We start from the raw sequence: 21,687 nt of genomic DNA, 5'->3' as shown, positions 1-21,687 counted from the left end.
CCTTTTCCTAAGTTTCGCCTCTCAAGACACAGCAGCGCACGAACCCTGCAGTTTACCCGCCTTTGCCCCGCCCCACCGTACTCCCCGCCTCCAGGGCGCCCCCATGCTCCACCTCCTGGGCTGGAGTATTGACTAGCCCCGCCCACAGCTCCCGCCTCTTTGCCCCGCCTCCTCAGACTCAGGTCTTGCTTCCGCTTGTTTTCAGGCGACATTGGCCCCGCCCCGCGATGGCGCCTGAGGACCACGAGGGGGCCACGTCTCTGCTGCAGAGTTTCGAGCGCCGCTTCCTGGCGGCTCGCGCGCTTCCCTCCTTTCCCTGGCAGGTGGGCGGCGGACCTACGGCGGGTGTTGGGGTTGAGCATCTGGGGCTGCCGGGCTGGGCGTCTGGGGCCGCCTTCGCTCATTGCCCGACTTGGGGAGGCAGGCTGGGCCCTTCTCTGGCAGAACTTCCAGGGTCACGGGCCGGGCTGTCTTATTTTAGCGACTTTTTAAGCAAGTGATCGGTCATCTTGGCAACTGCAAAACAGCTTTGAAAACTTCAACCGCGCTCTCCTGAAGGGGAGGCCAGGCTCCCATCCAAAGGGCTGGCTGCAGGCAGAACGGCCTCGGAGTTCAGCCTGAAACGGGAACTTCCTGGCGGTCTGGGGACGTGCGGCTCGGGCACGAGGCTCCTTTGGAGAGTCCTCGCTGATAACTCACCGGCATGAGTCACTGTAAAATTGTATTCCTCCAAAGTCTGCCCGGTTTCTTTGAATGGTATTTCTGATCTTAACACAGAATGGAACCCTGTAGCTTATGGGGCCCCATTCGATGTCAGTTCACCAGCCGTGCTAAGCACTTGCTCAGGGTCGCCCACAGTGCCCTGTACTGGGGTCCGTTGTCACTCCGTTTAAGTACGAAAGGGTGAGAGCCAAAACTCTGGCCAGGGAGACCAACTTTCTGCTTAGAATTCGAGCACCGTGTGAGGTGGCACGCCAATTAGCCTAGCACTCTGGGTCTCAAACTCTGAGACCCGCCTGGTCTACAAAAAGAAGAATCCTAACTCAAACCTTTATGTGCTGTATGAATTATATACTGTGGGACCTTACAAGTGGCTACATCTTTGTGCCATCTAAATAACACTGTGCGGGATACAATGTCTCTTGCTACCAAACAGTTGGGCTTCTTTTTCTTTTTCTTTTTTTTCCAGCTAGAAATCATAGGCAGACAAGAAGCTCAGGGCATGCTGTGTTTTCCTGTGCCAGCTGTAGGCAGGCAAGAGCAGCAATTGCAGGTCTCTTGCATATAGGGCGCCCTTGGTCCTTATGGACCTCCGGAGTTCTTGAGGCATTTTGGCTGCCAGCTTCCCAGCAGGCCTACGTGCTGGGTTTCCTCAGCCCTTAGCAGCAGCCCTTACAAACATACAGCTCTTGTGCAGGCCTTGGGAGTGGGGGTTCCTTAACTCTTGACCACGGTCAGCTGCCTGGCTGCTTTACAATTCTGCCAGCCACTGTTGAGTCGCCCAGCCACAGCTGCTTTGCTGTCTCTGTGTCTGTAACATGGAGACATGTTACCAGCTCAGCCTGCACCAAGAAGAGCCCATTCCCAGGAGGGCTCTTTGTAGTCCACTCCCTTCTTTTGTTTGTTTTTCGAGACAGGGTTTCTCTGTAGCTTTGGAGCCTGTCCTGGAACTAGCTCTTGTAGACCAGGCTGGCCTCGAACTCACAGAGATCTGCCTGCCTCTGCCTGGGATTAAAGGCGTGTGCCACCACTGCCTGACATAGTCCACTCCCTTCTTGAGGCACCACAGCAGGTTATGTAGTTGTCTAAATCACAGCCTTGCCTCTTAGTACCATCCCAGCCATCCTTCCACTAAGCCACCAGGGGGCGCGCTCCCCATCTGCACATCAAAATGAATGCAGAGTAATATAGTGTGTACCTAGGCTTATGACAGCAAAAAGTCTGTTGCAAAGTACCTCAAACAGCCCTGGCCCAGCCTGCACCATGCAAATCAGCTGTGGTTGTCCAAGGTGTTTATGGAGTGATCAGACAGCCAAGGCTGACATAAGGGCAGTCCCGCTGCTGTCTGACTTTTGCTTAAGGCAGCCAGGGCAGGAAGGGAGAGTCCAATAGCTCCTATATTAGGGAGTCGCATTGCCCTCCCACCCCCCGCGCAGCCTTTGCTTATTTATAGGAAAATGAACATAAGAGTGCTTACAGCGAGAACCTAAAGACTTCTCCATGAACAGTAACTGTGGATTTAACAGCCTTAGCACGGTTGCTCCAAGATAGGCAGCCCCCCCCCCCCCCCCCCCGTCTCACTTTGTGGGAGCACTTGAATATGGACCCCACTTACACCTGGCTCTGGAAGCACACCGAGTGTTGCCTAGCAGTGAGTCGCTAAATCCTTACCGACTGCCATCCATGAGCTGCACACAGGGCACAGTAGAGACCAGCCCTTCTCAGACAAGACACCTTAAGTAACCAGAAAACAAGCGAAACCACGTGAGGGAGCCAGTCTCAGCTTGGGGTGCTAAAGCAGGAGGATGTCTGTGAGTCAGAGACCAACCCCAGCTACCGGCTGAGACCCTGTCTCAAAAGAACAAGCAAGGATATGGCAAATGGAGTCATCAAAGGCCTCCCAAAAGAGGCAGCTCTTGAACTGCTACCCACGCCCTGAAACAGCCAGCCACAGGATAGTCTTGGAGAACAGGAAGCAAAGGTCTTATGATAGAAACATGGCTGCCGTGATTAAGAACAGTAAAGGAGCTGGTGCAGCTGTACTGGGATGAACAGTGATGAGACTGAGTGTAGACAAGGCTAGAAAAGCGTCAAAGCATCGTAAAATGCTCTGAAGACATGAAGGCTTGTAGTGTGTCACATACCTGCCCTGACTGGAGCTGAGTCCCTGTGAGAAAGATGGCATGGCCAGGCTTGACACATCTGAGTCCCCATTCTAGCTTAAGTGGCAGATTCCAGGCCTTTGTGCTGTAACTGATTCTTAGTTTACCAGCTCAGCTTCAAAGTTGCTGGAACCCAGTGATTAAAGGACAGCCACAGCTGATATGAATCGGGAGTTAGTCTACTGATCTCAGCCACACATGGCCCATGACATCAGACTGAGTTCACCTCTGGTGGCTCCCACTTCAGATTGGCTCCAGGTCCCTGCGTAAAGATTACTGATGCTCGTTATCAGAATATTCCACAGCGGTGTAATACTGCTGAGACAATGCCCCTAGGATTTCTCTCTCTCTCTCTCTCTCTCTCTCTCTCTCTCTCTCTCTCTCTCTCTCTCTCTCTCTCCTCGGAACAGAGCCTAGAAGAGAAATTAAAGGAGCCCTCAGGTTCTGAGCTGTTGCTGGCTATTCTGCAGAAGGTAAGAGCCCCCAACATACCCAAATCACAGAGCCAAGGCTCACCTGTACCCTTTCCAAGCAGTGCCCAAAAAACCAAAGATGCAGCCCTTGTGTTGGCAGTGTACACAGCGTCAGCACCGCAGACAGCTCTGGCTGTTTGGTTTTAATGAATGAAGAAGATATTCAGATAGACAACTGCACAAGATGAGGGGAGCTAGGGGATACCTTTTTATTTTTTAAGACTATGTCTCTGTGGAGTGCTACTATGCAATTTTTTCTATATGGCTTTAACCTTTGGGTATTTTTTAATATGTGTGGGGTGTTTGCCTATGTGTATTTCAGAAAAGGAGAAAAGGGTGTCAGATACCCTGGGACTGGAGTTACAGATAGTTGTGAGCCACCATGTAGGTGCTGGGAATCAGTGCTCTCAACCACTGAGCCATCTCTCCAGCCCACCCACTAGGAAGTCCTGAACTACAGGGACAGGAGGTGATAGGTGGCTGCTTTCAGCATTTGTTAACCGCTTTGAAATGTTTAAGGCAAAAATAAGAAAGCTTATCTTGTCTGTTCAGTATCAGAGGCAGAGGTGGGATTTGATCTCAGCAATTCACGTGCCTTTCGGTAGAGGTTTCCTGAATCAATGCCCCCAGCCACCAAGCCCACCCAAGGAGCCTTGGCCAGGGCCAACTCAAAGTCAGCCTGAGCTATACTGGGGGACCCTGTTATCAGAAAGGAAGATAAAGGGGGAAAGGAAGGAGGAAGCAGTCAGGCTTTGTCTTACAACCTTCCATGGGTGACCCAACAAAAATTAGAGCATACTGCTTTAAGAGCCAATGGGGTTGTAGTCGATGAACCCTCAGTAGGAAGCTTTGGCAGACGTAAGGGAATCCTGCTGTCTTCCCAAGGTAGAAAGCTACACCTCCCTCCAGGCCCATTTCCATCTCCTGCTTCCTGCTGGTCCTCTGACCTCCTGGGAGCTACCTGGGAGCTACCCCACATGGCCCTCTCTGGCCTGCTCCTGACTTCCACTGAGTCATTAGTTCCTGTCTAGGCAGAGCCTTCGCTCTTCCATATTTGCCTGCTCGGCTCCATCTCTAACCTTCCCCACTACCTAGGCCTCATAGCCAGGACAGGTATCTGGGGGGTCTGCACTGGGCCCTCACCTCCTCCATGAAGCCAGATACCCCACTTTTGTCCTCACAATAGACTAGTGTCATCCCCACCTGCCACCCTGGGTGGACAGGAAAGGGCCTGTGAACTCAGCTTCCTGTCCGGAGCTGTGCCACTGTGTAGAAATGTTGTAAAGAAAGAACTTAAAGCTCAATCTTACATTGGGAGTGGCAGCACATACCCATAATCCTAAGGCAGGAAGATGTAAATTTGAGGTCAGTCTGAGCTATATATTAAGATCATCTCAAGAAAAGACTCCACCTTGCAGATGCCCAGGGCACACACCCCCACTGTCCCTGCACATCAGGCTCCCTCCAGTCATGTGAAGTGTCTTGGACACTAAAGGCATATCTCTGTAGCAATCACCTTCTTGTCTTTTGTTGTCCAGACTGTGAAGCACCCTGTGTGTGTGCAGCACCTGCCATCTGTGAAGTACGCACGCTGCTTTCTCTCAAAGCTCATCAAAAAGGTCAGTGATGGGCAGTGGCTGCCAGGGCTGGGCCACATAGGGGAACACAGAGGTCCAGAGCTCTGCCAGGCTCCAGCAGCCCCACCTCCCTGCCTTGGGGCAGGCAGATGCTGGTGGGCTATCAAGGGAGGGCAGGGTGGGACAGGGTAGGAGAGAGGCCAGGACTCTCAGCAGCAGCTTCATCTCCTGGACTCGGGTTCTCCCTCCTACCAGACATCCCTGCCACTGAGTGAAGGATGCCTCCTCCTCCCCCACACCACCAGCCATTTCCTGGCTGGCCCACCCACTCCTGCTGGAGTTTGCAGTGTCTTCCCCACCTCTGTAAAACACCTTAAGACTCTGTAAGACTCAGCACGGGTGTGATCTCTGCACGACCTGGCTCCAGGCCTTACCACCTCAGTGCCTCTGTAGGCCCTTACAGCACCGGGAGGGACAGGGCTCTGAGGCCAGGTGAAGCTGTGTCTCAACGCCACTGAAAGGCAGCTTAAAGCTGCACTGGGTGCTTGGGGCTCACTTGAACACGTTATCTAAGGACAGTGGCACCTCTTATAGGCAGTGTGGCTTTCTCCTGGACTCTGCCTGCTGGCCTAGGCCTTACCTGCCCTAACTCTCCACATCTCTCCCTGAGGCACCCACCAGTGCACTCTTGTTAATTTTAATTCTAAATTGACAATATGCTATCTTAACTCCCACTCCAAAATTTCCCCTATAAATCTGGTAAAAGCCAGGCTGGAGCGTGGCTTAGCAGAATACCAACCTAGCTTGCACAAGGTCCTGGGTTCCAGCCCCAGCACCTTGAATGCTGTAAAAGCTATCAGGTCCTGTTCAGAGCAGATAGAAGGGAGCGACAGAATGGTTATTTACAAGGGTCTGTGTGACCTTCAGTTAAAGCTTACCGTCTGTTCCCAGCATGAGGCTGTGCCCACAGAGCCTTTGGATGCACTGTACGAGGCGTTGGCAGAGGTTTTGATGGCCGAAGAGTCCACCCAGTGCCACCGGAGCTATTTGCTGGTATGATATGAATGTTATTGTGTTGTTCCTACCCCTGCCCACCACACACTCTTGTCTGTGATTGACTGGGTCGCTTTAAAAGTTTTAGATGAAGGGGATCACACGGCATGGCTCCTTTCACTCAGCACAGTAGCCTCAAGCTCACCCATATTTCTGGCTGTAGCAACTTGGTTTCTTTTCACTGCTGAGTATATTCCAGCATAGACATATTCTGCTCAGTTGCTCAGTTGCTGTGATTTAGGACCCACCAATAATACTCTGATAACTCTGTTCATTCCTCCTGTCTCTGCAGCCTTCAGGAGACTCGGTCACACTCTCCGAGAGCACTGCCATTGTGTCCCATGGCACCACAGGCTTGGTGACATGGGATGCTGCTCTCTGCCTGGCAGAGTGGGCCATCAAGAACCCAGCAGTCTTCACGGACAGGTAATCTTGGGGTACAGGCGGGGCACTAAGGCAGGTGGGGCTGGTGCAGTTGTGAGCAGAGGTCCCCATCTCCCACTCAGGACGGTCCTGGAGCTAGGCAGCGGAGCTGGGCTTACGGGCCTGGCTGTTTGCAAGGCGTGCCACCCCAGAGCATTTATCTTCAGCGACTGCCATGGCCAGGTGCTAGAGCAGCTTCGTGGAAATGTGCTCCTCAACGGCTTCTCCCTAGAGCCCGACACTCCCACTGACCCAGGCAGCCCGAAGGTGACAGTGGCCGAGCTGGACTGGGACGAGGTGACAGCCTCTCAGCTCTCCACCTTCCAGGCAGATGTCGTCATTGCAGCAGGTAATGCCCCGGCAGCGCTCACCCGGGCAGATAGAGACGCAATGGGTGCTGCAGGCAGGGACAGGCAGGGCCCCTGAGTGACACCCTAGACCACCAAGTCACAGCACACACTCCAGAGCCCCAGATCCTCCTGTGGAGACAGATGCTCTCATTGCTGTGGCATGAACAACCAGCTGTCCCCAGAAGACGTAAGATGGGCAGGACAGGTGCCAGGACAGCACACGAGCCTGGCCTAGAGGACCTTCCCCTGAGGCCACCTATTCCCTCCCTGGTCCTATAGGAGACCAGGGAAGTCTACCCACCACACCAAGACTGTGCCTTCCATTGTTGGCGATAAACAGCCACCCTGGATCTTTAGGTGGGGCAGAGACCACGTACCCTTAGGTCATCTCAGGGCCACATCCAACTTCTCCACCTGTTGATAGCACCATTCTGGGTCATGTTTAAATGGAGTGACAGAGGCCAACTCAGGGAGCAGGAGCTGAGTGGCCCTGCCACACTGTCTGTGCTGGCTCCGTGCACATACGCCAGGGGGTCATTACCATCACTGTGCCATGTGGCCTTGTCTGTCCCCACCAGTACATCTGGGTCCTTGGTCCCTGTACTGTGTCTTTCAGAGATGACAAAGAGCATGGAATCTTTGCAAGAAAGCAGTGTTTGCCTGGACCACCAATGGTCACCAGAAACAGTACATCCCACACTGCAGCTGACACAATAAGGTCCCCCTGCACTTCGCCCCGGAGCCAGGCTAAGACCTGCTCACTAAGCAAATGAACAGAAGGCATGGAACCAATGTTGCCACGGGGTTGGGGGCCGGGCCTCCACTGTAAAGCTTTTAGACTTCCTCCATTTCACCTGCAGCACCTTCCTATGGAACAGCCTAAGTCTCAACACCACCACTCGATGCATGGGCCCTCACCCCATGCCAACGTCAGCTCAGCCCCGCACCCTTGCTCTGGGCACAGACCCTTCAATAACAGCCTTTCCATTGCAGATGTGCTATACAGTGGGGAAGTGACACTGTCACTGGTCAGGGTCCTGAAGCTGCTCAGTGACTGCCAGAGGAAGAATGCTCCTGATGTCTATGTGGCCTATACCGTCCGCAGCCAAGACACGGGCAAGCTGTTCATCACAGAGCTGGGTCAGTTCCCGACCCTAGGAGGGTTTAAAAGTCGGGCTGACCTTGGCCTTGCTCCTCAGCACCCATCCTTACCTGTTCTGTAAGGCACAGCCTGGCCTGCAGAGGCAATGAGCAGTTGGAAGCCATTGTTGAGCTGCAACTAGAGAGAAGCTATGGGTGATTTAGAAAAGGAATAAGGGCCCCGCCATCTGCAGAGCCCCCAGACAGCACTACTACGAGCCTTGTCTGTGCTCCAGTCTGACACTCACCAGTCAGCACCTGAAAGGCTGTCCTGCCATCGTCCTGCGTCCCCTTTAGACACTAAGGCGCTCAGACCAAAGCTGTCCACTCACCTGCCATAGCATCTGTGGACAGACTCCCCCTTCAGTGTAGAGCAAATAAGCAGGTGAGTGCTCCCGGAACCCACTGATGGAGCACTAATGTACTTGTGTGCATGTGTGCACAGACACACAAATTCCTGCAATCTATTTTCCCCTAGAAAAACTGAGTACTTCAGAGCAGTCAGCCTGTTCCTGACTTCATTAACTCTCTTTATGGGCTCAGGGCACTTAGCTCAGTGGTAGAATGCTTCCTACTATGTGCAAGGCCGGATTCCATCTGTAAGATTTTTAAAATTCAGGTAGAAGTTTGAAGTGTGCCAACTTTTGTCTGTCGCACTCAGGTGGTGGGCTCTGGGGCCTCGCATATTTCTGTGCCTGTGGTGCTCTGCCCTTTAAACTCCTAGCTTTACTTATAACAGAAGTGTAGACGAGACCGCATCGGCCCACAGTCCCCTGTGGTGGGAGAGGAGCCACACTGCTGCTATTTACTGCCTTCAGGCTGGAGCGAGACCAGCAGGCAGAAGTGCTCACTGCACAAACATGAAGACCTGAGTTTGAATCCTCAGCACCCATGCAAAAAGCTGGGTCTGAGCCAGGCGGTGGTGGCGCACACCTTTAATCCCAGCACTTGGGAGGCAGAGGCAGACGGATCTCTGTGAGTTTGAGTCCAGTCTGGTCTACAAAGCAAGTTCTAGGACAGCCGGGGCTACATAGAGAAACCCTGTCTTGGGGGGGAAAAAAGTGAGGTTGTGGCCACAGCACCTATAACTCTAGTGCTGCTGGGGGCAGACAGGAGGTTTGCGGGGCCTTATGGGAATACAGTGGGAAATGGCAGAGCAGAACCCTACCATTCTCCTCTAGACTGAGCGGGCCCACACACAGACCCTTAGGGCATCTGCATGGGCCTAGAAACCTGTGGCCCAAGTAAATCAGCTTGAATGCACACCTGTGTCAACAGTCTGTGTAACAGACTGACTTCCTGTCCCCAACACTGCCCTCCTGAGATCTGTTCTCTGTCTAGATCGTGCAGGGATCTACTGGGAAGAAGTGCCTCCTCACACCAGCAAACTGTTCCCCTATGAAGAGCACTCGGTCATCGTAATCCTGAAGCTCGTGCTGAGCCATCATCACAGTATATGAAGGTGACTGGAAAAGTGAGATCACTGTCATGGGAAGAGTCCGTGGGAAAGCCAGGAAGGCTTCTGTTGGGCAGGGAAGTTAATAGCAAAGCACAAATGGACAGTAAGCACAGGCTGAGTGTGGTGCCTGTCGTCAGCAGCTCATCTGGAGTGGACATGGGCTCAGAGCAAGCATTTCTACTGTACTAATAAAAACATGAATTTATCAAGTATGACTGTCCTGCCAGACAGCTCAGACCTTGCTCAGCCAATCCCAGAGAAACATATGATATTCCAGAGCTCATGGCAGCCCAAAGAACCAGAACATAAGGAATGTGAAAGTCCGGAGACAAAAATCCAGGGACGGAGAGGTTTACAGGTCACCAGAGAGAAGAGCTTCTCAGAGACATGGGGTGAAGCAGCTGCCAGATTGTTCACTTTCCCAGTTGTCCATTTCCCAGTTGTCCACTGCCGTTCTTGGGCTTCTGACCACTAGGGGGCACTCAACAGCCCACCAGAGACAATTGGAGCAGGTGCTGGTTGGAAGGGTGGGTACAGGATGGATGGAGCCTGGACCTAGCTCCACACCCTGAGGGCAGGGCCCTAGCCTCTGGCCTGGAGGTCATTTGTGAGTGACCAAAGGGAGCACAGTCTGCTGCCAGCTCTCGTCCCACCGCAGTTGTTTCGACTCCCGGAGTTCCTTCCGGAACTGGTTTAGCTTTCCATCAGGGTCAGGAAACTTTAAGAAAAGCATCTACAGATAAAGGAAGACTGGAATTCAGCTCCCTGCACACCCTGCCCCATGTCAGGTCCTTGCTCATGCCTAGCAGTGCCCCTCCCCTCACTGGATACCTGAGGAATCAATCTACTTACCCGCAGCCCTGCGATGGGGCTTGAGCCTCCACCTGCTGTCTTCCCCTCCCTCTACCACCCCTAACACAACTGCAGGTGCAGTTAAGATGGAGCCCATGACAGCTCTGCCTTTGAAGTATCTATCGGGGGCCGGAAAACTGCAGGCTTCAGGCTGCGTCCAGCCCACCTGGCATTTTTTGTAAGTAAGGAACCCAGTCTCCCTGTACATGTCCACAGCTGTATTCCCATCCACACAAGGATGGAGTTTCAGAGTTCTCACAAGGACGTAAGGACAAACAAGTCCCTTGTCAGAAATGAGAGCACAAGTAAATACTTCTGCAGAAACTTCCTTGTCCCCCACTCCCCAGAAGGCAGCACAGCTCCCATCTTTACAAACAGGAGGCAGGAGTATATGTGTGTGCCTGGCTCTTCTAGCTCCTGTCATTGTGAATGGCAGAACAGGGTGAGAGACTATCTTGGAGGCTTCTGCTTCCTTCCTCCACCTGTTTACATCCCAGAGTCCCACCACAGCTGATCTTGTGGAGGAGCAGAGATCAGAGAGCTGGCTCAAAGCCAGGGTTAAAGCCACCAACCCCCCAGGGAGTCGGCCTACTACCTGCAGCTGTGCTGCCAGCTCCTCCGCATCCTTGAAAACCAGTCCGTTCTCTCCATGTCTCACGAGCTCATGCAAACTGCAGACAAAACAAGGGGAAAGGATGGGAACACAGATGAGCCACCACTGCTCCCTCAGGTGAAGCCAGCGTCAAGAATGGTAGGCTGGCCTCAGTGTTCTGAGATGGAGTATTTGGAAAGAAAAGCCTGCAAGAGCACATGTCAAAACACCAGGCTGACTGGGAGAAAGAAAGGTGACCTTTCTATGTCAAGATGGTTTGTGTTTTTTCTCCACTCCAGCCAGAGAACTAGGGTCCCAGCAAGCCTGTATTTGGCTCTACACATCAAGAGTACCTTATCAGAGTCACTGGGAGATTTGATCCCGACAAACCCTGAGCTTGGCTCACACAGGGTTTCACATCCTGAACTCCATCCTGTGGCTGGTCTCTAGCTGTCAAGCTGCAGCCTCCATGCCCACATCCACCCTGGCCGGGGAAAGTGGAGTCCCAGAACTGCACTGGTGTGGATGGTTCCCATCCAACTGAGAGACGAGCCATAGAACAGAGGGATGTAAATCCAGTTGACTGCAGGCAGCTCTGGCCACCGTTCCCTTCTCACAGCAGGAGTCTGAGTAGAATGTTAACCATGAACAGACTCCAGCCACCCCGTCCCTCTATCTGTGCAGGACATATTCCTGGAGCCCCTCTCATATCCGCAGGTGGTTCCTTGTGTAAACTGCTTTGCATGTGAGCCACATGAACCCGACTCTGCTTCACATCCTCTCTACATGGTGTCAACATCCCAGCAAGGAACAAGGATAAGAAAGCTACATGCTGATACAGACACAATCAACATGTGCCTTGCTACAAGATTCCCAAGACAGGAACTCATTATGTAGCACAGGCTGGCTTCAAGCTCAGGGATCCTCTTACCTCTGCATCCAGACTACAGGCATGTACTAATTTTTCAAGCATCCTAACTACATTTGGTATCTGGGTGACTGGCATGGTATGTGGGATGCCCCAAGCTGACTATCCTTCACTAGGGCTCAGCCCAACCATAGGACAGGGCCCCCGGCTGCTGATCTAGAATATGCCCCAGGTATAGCCTGGTATCTGTTCCTACCACTTGAAGTTCACGGCACAAACAGGCAAGCAGCACCCAAACATGTCCACCACCTTCATGGGCAGGTCCAGACCACTGGAAGACATGTGTAGACAGACACCCAGGTCCGCTGACCCTGCAAAGACAGTCAAAACACTAGGGCACATTCTCCCGGGTCTATGTAATGACCCCTAGACAAAGAGGGGAAATCAGAAGCTGTCCCTGTGTCACTGCCCCCAAATACAAATGGCATAAACTGACCAAGGAGTCAGGCAGCCTGACCAGAGGCAGAAACATGGCTGACCATTGGGTCCTGTCTCCCCTGCCTAATGATTAAAACTGGTTTTTGTTTTTACTTGTATTGATTTATTGTTTCTACTTAGCCATAGTTCATTTTCAAAGAGAAAATTCCCAGGCAATCACTGTGATAAGCAGTTTCTGGCTATGATTGTGGTCCATTCAGCTTTGTTAAGAATACTACCCAGTGACCACTTAAAAATAACTAAAGGTGGCTGCCTTGGCTTAGCAGGTGACAGTGCTCCCAAGCCTGATACTGAGTTCCATCTCTGGACCTCACAGTGGATGGAGGGAGAGAGCCAACTTCTCTAAGTTAAAAAACAAAGTAGCCAGTGGTGGCGCATGCCTTTAATTCCAGCACTTAGGAGGCAAGGGGGGCAGATAGTTCTCTGAGCTCAAGGCCAGTCTGGTCTGAGTTCCAGGACAGCCAGGACTACACAGGAAAACCCTGTCTCAAAAAACAAACAACAAAACCCAGACACGCCAGTGCACACCTATGACCCCAGTACTTGGGGCTGAGGCAGAAGGCTGTGCTGCAAACTCAGGGCTACCTTAGGGTACAAAGATTACAGGGCAAAAAGGAGCTCAGTCTGCCCTTGTGGGATAGTGTTGTACTCAGTCTCACCTAGAAGCAGGGGGTAGTCCTCGGCCTCCAGCCATGGGGTGCAGAACTGGACATGCCGGAGATGCTTCTGGCTGATGAGGTGGCGGTAGTGCTCCCTGAGAGGTCCCTTCCCTTCACAGAGAAGAAAAGTCACCAACACTGTTGCTCTCCATCACTACCACTGGGCAGGTCCTGCTGCTCCAGCTGACACTTGACAACTCTCTCCCAAAACCACACCCACCAGTGGCCCCATCAGGCCCTGACATTCCATGGCCAAGACACTAAGCACAGCACAGCCAGCTGGCACAAGGCTGCAGGTTGCAAAGGGGCCTAAGAAAATGCTAGGGTGCCAACAGGACAGACACCGAATTTCCACCTGCACCAAGTGATACAGGGACTTTCCTTAGCATGCCAGGGTCCCCTAGGAACCTGACCGGGAGGGAGTAGGAGGAGGGAGATGCCTAACCCTGTGACTGGGCAGAGGACACACTGCTTCTGAACTACAGAGGCTGGGAGTGCACTGGGAAAGGGGAGGGTTTGGTCTAAATATCATCCAGATTGAAATCTGAACTCTTGAGTCCTTTATGAGCCTCAGGTTCCCTATTTATCAAGTAGATGTAGAACCTATACCCCTAGGGATATGGTGACACAGTCCTGTACCAGCTACTTGGGAGTCTGAGGCAGGTTAGCATATCAAAACTTGCCTGGACTACAAAGTGGGTTCAAGGCCAGCCTGGACAACCTGCAAGACCCTCTCTCTCCACACAGATAAACTACAGATAGGGATGTAGCTCCACGGTAGAGCACTTGCCTAGCTTGGGCAAGGTCTTGAGGAGAAAGGGAGAAATTACGCTGGAGAACTGAGATGTCCACTGAGACAGTGCCCTACAGAGGTGTCCTCTAAGGCCATATGCCCATTCTTCTGCCACCCTCTGCCCTTCTAAAAGTATGACATGGCGTTCCCATCGTACCTGTTATCACACATATTAGGGAAGGAAGGCTGTCTCCATTGAGTGTTAGTTGTTCAAACTCTGTTTTAAAAAAGACACACCAACCAGGAAAAAATAAGTAAGCGTAGCAGGGAAGCTGCTGGGGGGGGGGGGGCGGTGCTAGTCTCAAGATACATTCAGACTGTGGGAAAAGCCACTCAATGACCGTGTAAGGGCAGTAAGCTTCCTGTGCCCTCCCATGACACCAGGGGCACACCACGTGACAGGCTGCCACAAAAAGTCAGGTAAGTGCCAAGCAGCGGCCCCTGCCAAGCTCCAAGCTGCTAATGCACCACACACCTACTTTCTAATGCTCCCAGCAGGATGGAGAAGTCCTCGTCCTCTGCAGGGAGAGAAGGGGAAAGGGTCACAGACTGCCTCCCAAACCTCCCGCCCTACTCGTACACCCATCCCCAGACCCCAGACAAGCTGGGCACCCCCCAGGTACTGAGGGAGGCACCTGTCCAGCTCGTGCTGCTCACAAGCAGTGCTGGCCGCCCGTGCAGACGCCTCACCACCCCGCTCTGACAATCCCTCTCGGTGAAGGCCGACCTCTCCACACTGGGGTCCGAGGGCGCGGAGCTGAAGAATCAGAGGAGAGAGGTGAGGCACAAGAGGAGCCACAGGCTCCCAGCCATTTGGCACCCTACTGACCTCACTGATCCTGGTTGCTGGGACTGAGGTTATAGGAACAGTACCCACTCCACCACTCAGTGCTACCCCCACAGGCCCTCCACTCTACCTGCTCAGCCTCCCAGTGAGACGGTACTGACCCACTTCCCAGCAGCTACATCTGATGCCCAGGAGCACACAGCATCCCAGTGAGGTATTGACCTGCTTCCCAGCAACCATGCTTGGTTCCCAGGAGCACACAGAGGACAGGGGCAGAATTGAAACAGGTGCTTTCTCTCCCGTGAGATGCCCAGAGGACACTCAGGTCCCCTGCCCCACAAGAACCCACTGGCCTCAGGGCAAGGTAGCACAAGGCTCAGCAGGCAGTTCCTTAAAGGGCCTGAAGTAGCTGCTTCAGGCTTTGTAGGTCATAGACTCTTATGAAACCCAATTCCACTGCTGTAGTTTGGGAACAACCACTGGGGCTTGCCATGTAGCCCAGCTGGCCTCAAACTTAAAATCCTCCTGCCTCAGCCTCCCCAGTGCTGGGATTACAGAGATTCACCACCACACCAGGCCTCTAGCAGCCACTGACAACACAGGTGAACGGGTGGGCTGTGTTCCAATAAAAGCTTATTTACAGGAATAGGTGGCAGGCCGCAGCATTAGCTCGCTGGCCCTGGATGAGCCTACAGGAGACATACCAGCTTTGGAAAGGAGGGTATGTGCGGCTCAGCTTCATGAAGAGCTCATGCTGCAGGTCCAGGGGCGTCTCCTTAAAGAAAGATGCTGGCTTGTCGTAGACAGTCACAGCCCTGACGTGAGATGGGAGTGGGCAGAGAAAAATCTAAGCAACAGGACACAGCAGGATTCCAAAGACAGGAAACCCAGGATCACTCAGAATACTGCAGACCTTCAGGACCAAAAAGTCCTAGGCCACACAGCTGGGAGGGAAAGACAGCCTACTGCCTCCTCCCAAGCTTCTCAAGCCCGTAACTATCTCCCAGGGCATGACTGCAGCTCTCAGAACACATGGCGAGCTGATGGGTATCCCAGGCCTGCATACCTGATATGCCAGTTCTCCGCCAGGTCCTCCCGCATCGCATTGGTCACACACAGGTTCAGATGGGATAGGCGCCCGAAGAACTTCTCGTACCTACAAAGATGTCTTGGGGGATCAGCAGGTGGCCATGGGATGAGCGTAGTTCCCACCCCATTCTCCATATGACTTGATACCTATGGGTAGTGAAAAGGCTGCAGAACTAAGGCCCTTGAGCCTGTCGGGATGTGCCATGTTCTCCCCGTACAGTTACCTTTTCACACACTTCCTTCCCTATTCAGCTTACACAGTTACTTCAAAAGGAAACGGTCTCCATAAATCCATTTGCACACAATAGAGGAGAAACCCAGTAAGGGCCACTTAAGCAAGTCTCAGCCACCCTGGACCAGCAGGGCTGCCACTCTCTCACTATGGTATGAAGGGAGTTTAGGGACTTGAGGCTTTGTCCCAGGAGAGGGAGAAAGAGGACGTCAAGGTTACTAAACTGCAGGCTGGGAATGTGGCTCAGCTGGCAGAGTGTTTTCCTGGCAAGCTAAGGCCCTGGTTCTATCTTGAGCGCTACAAAAACGGGGCATGGTGCTGGGCAATGGTGGCGCACGCCTTTAATCCCAGCACTCGGGAGGCAGAGGCAGGCGGATCTCTGTGAGTTTGAGACCAGCCTGGTCTACAGAGCTAGCTCCAGGACAGGCTCCAAAGCCACAGGGAAACCATGTCTCAAAAAACCAAAAAAAAAAAAAAAAAAAAAAACGGGGCATGGTGGTGCACGCCTCTCCAAACACTCAAGAGAAAAAGGCAGGATGTAGCTGTAGCTCAGCTGGTAGAGTGCTTGTCCATAATGCATCAGAGTCCTGGATTCCACCCCCAGCACATCATAAAATAAGCATGGCAGCGCATACCTGTAACCTCAGGTAGATCAAGGCCAACCTGCAATAAGCGAGACTCAAAAAAACAAATTTAAGGACCAGATAGCACTTCTAGAGGACCAGGCAGCTCACAACCATCTAAGTCCAGTCCCAGGAGATCTGATGCCCTCTTCCGGCCTCCACAGGTACACCAAAAAATACTCAGGAAAAATATCCATTTATAAAATTATTTTTTAAAAACAAAAATAAATCAAAAAATTACAAAAAGAAAATACCTAAAAGCTGGGGGTGGTGCCATAAGCCTTTAACCTCGGCACTCAGGAGGCAGAGGCAGGCAGATCTCTGCATTTGAGGCCAGCCTGGTCTACAAAGGGAGTTCCAGGACAGCCAGAGCTACACAGAAGCCCTGCCTCAGTGGGGAGGTGGGGGGTGATAAACTGGGTGTGGAGGAGTGTGCCTATAATCCCAGAGCACAAGCAGCTGAGGCAAGAGGACCGACATGAATTCAAAGCCAGGCTGGACTAAGTGAGAAAGATTCTTAGCTACCACCATAATACCTACTGCAGCCTTTTCCCCCCTCCAGATATGGAGAAGACTCTGAAATGGAACTCCCTGGGGCTGATTCCTGACTTACTTCCTGGTGGCAAGAGACAACACGACTCTCAGCCCACTCTCCTAACTCGTACAGTGTACCATAGCTGGGGTGATGGAGACAGATGGGAGACACGCGGGCCTGGCCTGGCCTGGCACCTGGCATGAAGCTGGTATCATGTGACAGTCAGGAACTGCCTGGGCAACAAGGGACATCAGTCCCAGGAGGGAAAGGGAAAGGGCACAACTAGGTGACCCCAGAGCTGGAAGCACACAATGAGATGGGACAACCAGGGTCAAAGCAGAACCAAGGACCCTGCTGCAGATCCAGCCCGCTCCCCAGGCCCTTCTCTCACCACTTGGCCAGCAGCACAATGGGGTGTCGGGGGCCATGTACCAAGCCCATGATGGAGTAACCGTAGTTGTGCCAGTCGATGACCAGTCTGCTCCCACACATGCAGCCCACAAGCCAGCAGACGGCAATGGCAGGCAGCCCCGGAGGGTTCTAGGAAAGAGACACTTGGAGGCAGTGGAGGAAGCACAGACCATGGCCCATGTACCCAAATGAAGAGGAGGGACCACACAGCAAAGAGCAAAGACGAGGCGGTGACTTTTAAAGGCTCTCATCAGCAATGGGCAGAAGGAAGGCCCCCTCCGCCGTCAAAAGAAGAAAACAGTAAGAAGTTATCAAAACTGACCAATCTGGAAACCCCAAAACCATGAACAATCAAGAGTGCCTGGGTTAAGGAGATGGTTCAAGAGGTAAAGAATTTGCCACCAAACACCATAAGGACCTGCATTGATCCCAGACTCCATAAAGAGCTGGGCATGGCATCTCCCAAAAATAACCCCAGGATTCCTCCAGCAAGATAGGAGCTGGAAGACAGGAGATACCGTGGAAGGTCATAGAAAAGCTAGCCTATGTATGAGGTGAGGGACAGAGACCCCCATCTCAAACAACGAAAGGACCCCCCGAGGTTGTCCTCCGCCCTCCACACACATGCCGTGGCATGTACACACTCAAGCCCACATGAACACGCATGTACATGCACACACACCAAGATAAAATAAAAACTAAGGGAAAGGTAAAAATAGGAACACAAAAAACGGAAAAACATGTTTTTTGGGTTTTTTGGTTTGTTTTTGGTTTTTTGTTTGTTTGCAAGCTCTGAAAACGCCAAACAGCAGCAGAAATCACAGAACCTAAAACATAGGCACCCCAAAAGCCCAGGTTCACTCTGAGGCTATCAAGTTACACACCACATTTTAAACAGGAATTTCTGACAAAGCAATTCCACTGCTAAGAATTTCTCCTAAGAAACTGGACATGACTTACAGATGTATATACCCTATACTCTTATCTCAGTCATATGTAAAAGATCAAAAAAAAAAAAAACCAATAAGGCCAGGTGTAGTGGTGCACACCCTTAATCCCAACATTCAAGAGACAGAGGCAGACAGATCTCTGTGAGTTTGAGGCTAGTCTGGTCTAAATAGTGAGAACCTATGCCACAGGGCTCTTGAGAGCATTAAAATACATCAATTAAATACATCAAGATAACAGTGGGTACGACACACACAACAGACACTAGAAACTCCTACTCGAGTTTTTTATTTATTTTTTTTATTTTTTATTTTTTTAATTTATTTAATTTTATTTTTATGTGCATTGGTGTGAGGGTGTCAGGTCCCTTGGAACTGGAGACACAGACAGTTGTAAGCTGCCTTGTGGGTGCTGGGAATTGAGACCAGGTCCTCCGGAAGAGCAGTCAGTGTTCTTAATCACTGAGTCATCTCTCCAGCCCTCAAGTGTTTGGTTTTTAATATTTATTTTTATTCATGTAAGTGGTTGCCTGCATGTATGTGTGTACACCACATGCATGCCTAGTGCCTGCAGAGGCCAGGAGGGGGCATTAGATCCCTGGAACTGGAGTTACAGACAGTTGTAAGCCACTATTGTACGTGCTGGGAACTAAGCCTAGGTCCTCTGCAAGAACAAGGAATCTTAAATGCTGAGCCTTTTCTCCAGCAACCCCTACACTCATGCTTATTTGGTTTTTAATATTATTGCACTTATTATTTGACAATTTCATTACTGTATACATAATCATTTTGATCATTCACACCTTACCCTTTCCTAGCCTCTTCCCAACCTTTCAATAACCCAAATAGTCCCCTCCTAGTTTCATATCTTTTATTTTTAATGACTGAGTTTAATTAGAGTTGCTTGTATGAACACAGGAATGGGGGAAGTATCCTGGAGCGTGGGCATTTCACTAGTGGACTCACTATGGACTTCCGGTCCCTTAACAACCACTAACTGCCAACAGTTCCTCAGCTAGGGACAGGACCGCATGAAGTCCTCCCCTAGCCATGCTAAATGTTGGCAGGCTAGATCTGTGCTGGTATCGTACAGGTGACCACAGCTGCCACAAGTCCATGAATGCAACAGCCCTCCTCATGTGTTTTATACTTTATGCACACAGAAGTATGCAATACATTTAATAATTTGTGCATTTTGTGTGTAGACTGGAAATCAAATCCAGGACCTCACTGACCCACACCCACAACCCTATATGTGCATGTTTCCAAGGCCCCCAAGTGAACTGCTAACAGCGGCTCTCACAGAGTAGGCAGCAGCTGATATATACCTGAAGGAAGATGTAGGCTGCAGGGTCTGTGCACATCAACTTCCATAGCAAGTACACGGCCTGAAATAGAACCTTGACTCCATACTGGAGAACTCGGGGTCCAGCTGCAAGTCAGAAAACATCCGTCTTTACAATGGAGCTCCTGGCAATCTGCTAGTCCCCTCAGCTCCCCAATACACAACCACCCCTCCAAACCACCTCCCCCTAGTCAGGAACCTGGAATTGTCTGGTCCTACCTCCCAGACTTGGCAGCTCTGTCAGCTTCACAATCTGAATCCTATCACTCTGCAAGAGTTCATGGCGAGGTTTGGAGTCTGCAAATGCAAATGTGCCCTTTAAGGTATCAGAAGTAGAGGCAGCAGGGTGTGTTCCTTCACACCTGTAATCCCAGTACTTGAAAGGATAAAGAGGACAGGGTGTTCAATGCTAGCGTGTGCTACAAAGCAAGCCACTGTCTTAAATAAATGGTGGGAGAGGGGTCCTAGTCTAGTACCTATCAAAAACCTCTCTGGTCCCCAATAGTCAGAATAGAAAATGAGGTCACTCTGTGTTCTTCTACGAGAATGCCCTTGAAGGGCATTCATCATATCCACATTCTTTAACTTAATAACTGGCGGGCAATAGGAACTCAATTAAACTGATGTAGACTCCTAGATGTCAGAGTCTGGGTCAGTCCCCTCCACCCAAGGCCTGGGAGAGCACTCCACACAGGGGCCAATAAGAGCTACTCCCACTTTCCCTTAAATGGACCCCTAAATTCGCAGATGTGTCTAATTTGAGGTGCTCAGAATGTGTGCAAGGATAGCTATGAATGCGCCTGACTTCCTGGTAGATTTCATATCGCTGTCAAAAGGGCGGACACATTGGGGGCTTGGTAGTGCACACCTTTAATTCCAGAACCCTAAAGGCAGAGGCAGGTTGATCTCTGTGAGTTTAAGGACACTGTGGTCTACACATCGAGGTCCAAGCCAGCTTAGTGAGACCGGGCCCCTGAAAAATCATCAACATGGTGCATAAGGAGGAGGAAGTGGACACCTCTGCCTGCACCTTAGGGAACAAGAGAAACATCCCCAGCCAGAGAGGCTCAGCGCTGGATAAGGGATGTAAAGAAACACAGTATCTTAACTCACTGACAAGGCAGCACGAGGAAGTGGTGACCAGCACTGAGGTCTCACACACCAGGGTTTCAGCCCCAGTCTCTGCACTACCTAGGCGAATTAAATGGGACCTTGCAATCAATCTCTTCGTAGTCCTCACGTATGGTAAAGGGCGGCTGGCACAGGCTGCTCGCAGACACCAGGGAGCAGCGGTCCAGGCCTGAACAGGCAGGAGAGGAGCACAACCGCTCCTGCCTCAGCCCCAGATCAGAGCGAGCCAAGGGTCCCGGCTGAGCATCCCTCCCAGGTCCCTGCCACTCACTGTAGAACCCCAGCAGCGTCACGGAGAAGCCGCTCTGGGCCAATGACAGCGCGTGGTACTGCATGCGAGGGCTGCGGCCCACATCGCCCAACACCACAACGACCACGTGCGCGGACGCGCCCGCCTGTCGCCCGCGCTTCCACGCGCACAGCAGCAGCACCGGCAACAGCAGCGCCAAAGCCAGCACTGCCACGCAGGACGCCGCCATCTTGGCCCGCCGGCGCTGAGCACGTGACCTGGCCGGCAAGCCTGGCTGTGCGCAGCCGCAGCCCGAGGCCCTGCTGTGTTGGGGGCGGGGCCTTGGATAAGGCGGTGTCTGGAAGAAAAGAAACTGGAAGGTGGGGGCGGAGCCTGAAAGGAGGGGCGGGGCTGGGGGGAGGATCGGTGGCCTCGGAGAAACTGCTTGAGGAGCCCAAGAATTAGTAGGACATAGCCACGTCAGGTACCCTGAACTGTGCCCCTCCGAAAGTAAAGCTGTTCCTTTATTAGACTCTAGGAACTTCTTTTTCAGAGATCTAAGATAAATTTCAAACTTGCCTACTGAAAGAATACACTTCCCATCTTCCCTTATGGACTACGAGGTCATTTCCACCGCTGTAAGAGGTCGTATCTCAGCTACTGTGGGCATCTTGACCATCGGCACACATGGGTAACAAAAATACCCTCTCGTCATGAATAAACAAGGTCCTGGCTAAGA

The 21,687-nt window shown here is 51.9% G+C and overlaps 2 protein-coding genes across 4 annotated transcripts; one reads left to right on the top strand and one right to left on the bottom strand.

Moving 5' to 3' along the window:
• Nucleotides 1-183: 183 nt before the first annotated feature.
• Eef2kmt (eukaryotic elongation factor 2 lysine methyltransferase) lies at nt 184-9,569 on the top strand. Of its 3 annotated transcripts, XM_050134414.1 has the most exons (8): nt 197-323; nt 3,293-3,355; nt 4,894-4,974; nt 5,884-5,985; nt 6,278-6,411; nt 6,492-6,757; nt 7,752-7,898; nt 9,240-9,569. In XM_050134414.1, the coding sequence occupies exons 1-8, from the start codon at nt 228-230 to the stop codon at nt 9,356-9,358; spliced, it is 1,008 nt and encodes a 335-aa protein (XP_049990371.1). In that variant the 5' UTR covers nt 197-227; the 3' UTR covers nt 9,359-9,569. The 3 variants fall into 3 exon arrangements, with proteins under 3 accessions (XP_049990381.1, XP_049990371.1, XP_049990389.1); XM_050134424.1 differs by lacking the exon at nt 3,293-3,355 and having other exon boundaries at nt 184-323; XM_050134432.1 differs by lacking the exon at nt 7,752-7,898.
• Alg1 (ALG1 chitobiosyldiphosphodolichol beta-mannosyltransferase) lies at nt 9,543-21,218 on the bottom strand. The gene is made up of 13 exons (XM_050134402.1): nt 20,991-21,218; nt 19,808-19,885; nt 19,572-19,675; nt 17,277-17,425; nt 15,473-15,562; nt 15,111-15,221; nt 14,255-14,376; nt 14,099-14,137; nt 13,777-13,836; nt 12,827-12,937; nt 11,926-12,040; nt 10,805-10,880; nt 9,543-10,090 (listed from the first exon to the last, which is right to left on the bottom strand). The coding sequence occupies exons 1-13, from the start codon at nt 21,196-21,198 to the stop codon at nt 9,959-9,961; spliced, it is 1,395 nt and encodes a 464-aa protein (XP_049990359.1). The 5' UTR covers nt 21,199-21,218; the 3' UTR covers nt 9,543-9,958.
• Between the last annotated feature and the right edge of the window lie 469 nt (nt 21,219-21,687).

This window comes from Alexandromys fortis, unplaced genomic scaffold (genome assembly GCF_014885135.2).
Source record: "Alexandromys fortis isolate MF-2015 unplaced genomic scaffold, M_Fortis_MF-2015_v1.1 scaffold_29, whole genome shotgun sequence".
Taxonomy (NCBI): Eukaryota; Metazoa; Chordata; class Mammalia; order Rodentia; family Cricetidae; genus Alexandromys; species Alexandromys fortis.
This window is presented reverse-complemented; position numbering and strand designations above follow the sequence as displayed.

What these genes read in the sequence shown, in the direction of transcription:
- Eef2kmt (XM_050134414.1), top strand. Translation starts at nt 228, where the DNA reads ATGGCGCCTGAGGACCACGAGGGGGCCACGTCTCTGCTGCAGAGTTTC. An exon ending in TTCCCTCCTTTCCCTGGCAG is followed by an intron (nt 324 to 3,292) that starts GTGGGCGGCGGA and finishes TCCTCGGAACAG; the next exon opens with AGCCTAGAAGAGAAATTAAA. An exon ending in GCCACCGGAGCTATTTGCTG is followed by an intron (nt 5,986 to 6,277) that starts GTATGATATGAA and finishes CTGTCTCTGCAG; the next exon opens with CCTTCAGGAGACTCGGTCAC.
- Alg1 (XM_050134402.1), bottom strand. Translation starts at nt 21,198, where the DNA reads ATGGCGGCGTCCTGCGTGGCAGTGCTGGCTTTGGCGCTGCTGTTGCCG. An exon ending in TACCCTCCTTTCCAAAGCTG is followed by an intron (nt 14,377 to 15,110) that starts GTATGTCTCCTG and finishes CTGATTCTTCAG; the next exon opens with CTCCGCGCCCTCGGACCCCA. An exon ending in GGACTACCCCCTGCTTCTAG is followed by an intron (nt 12,041 to 12,826) that starts GTGAGACTGAGT and finishes CTGTCTTTGCAG; the next exon opens with GGTCAGCGGACCTGGGTGTC.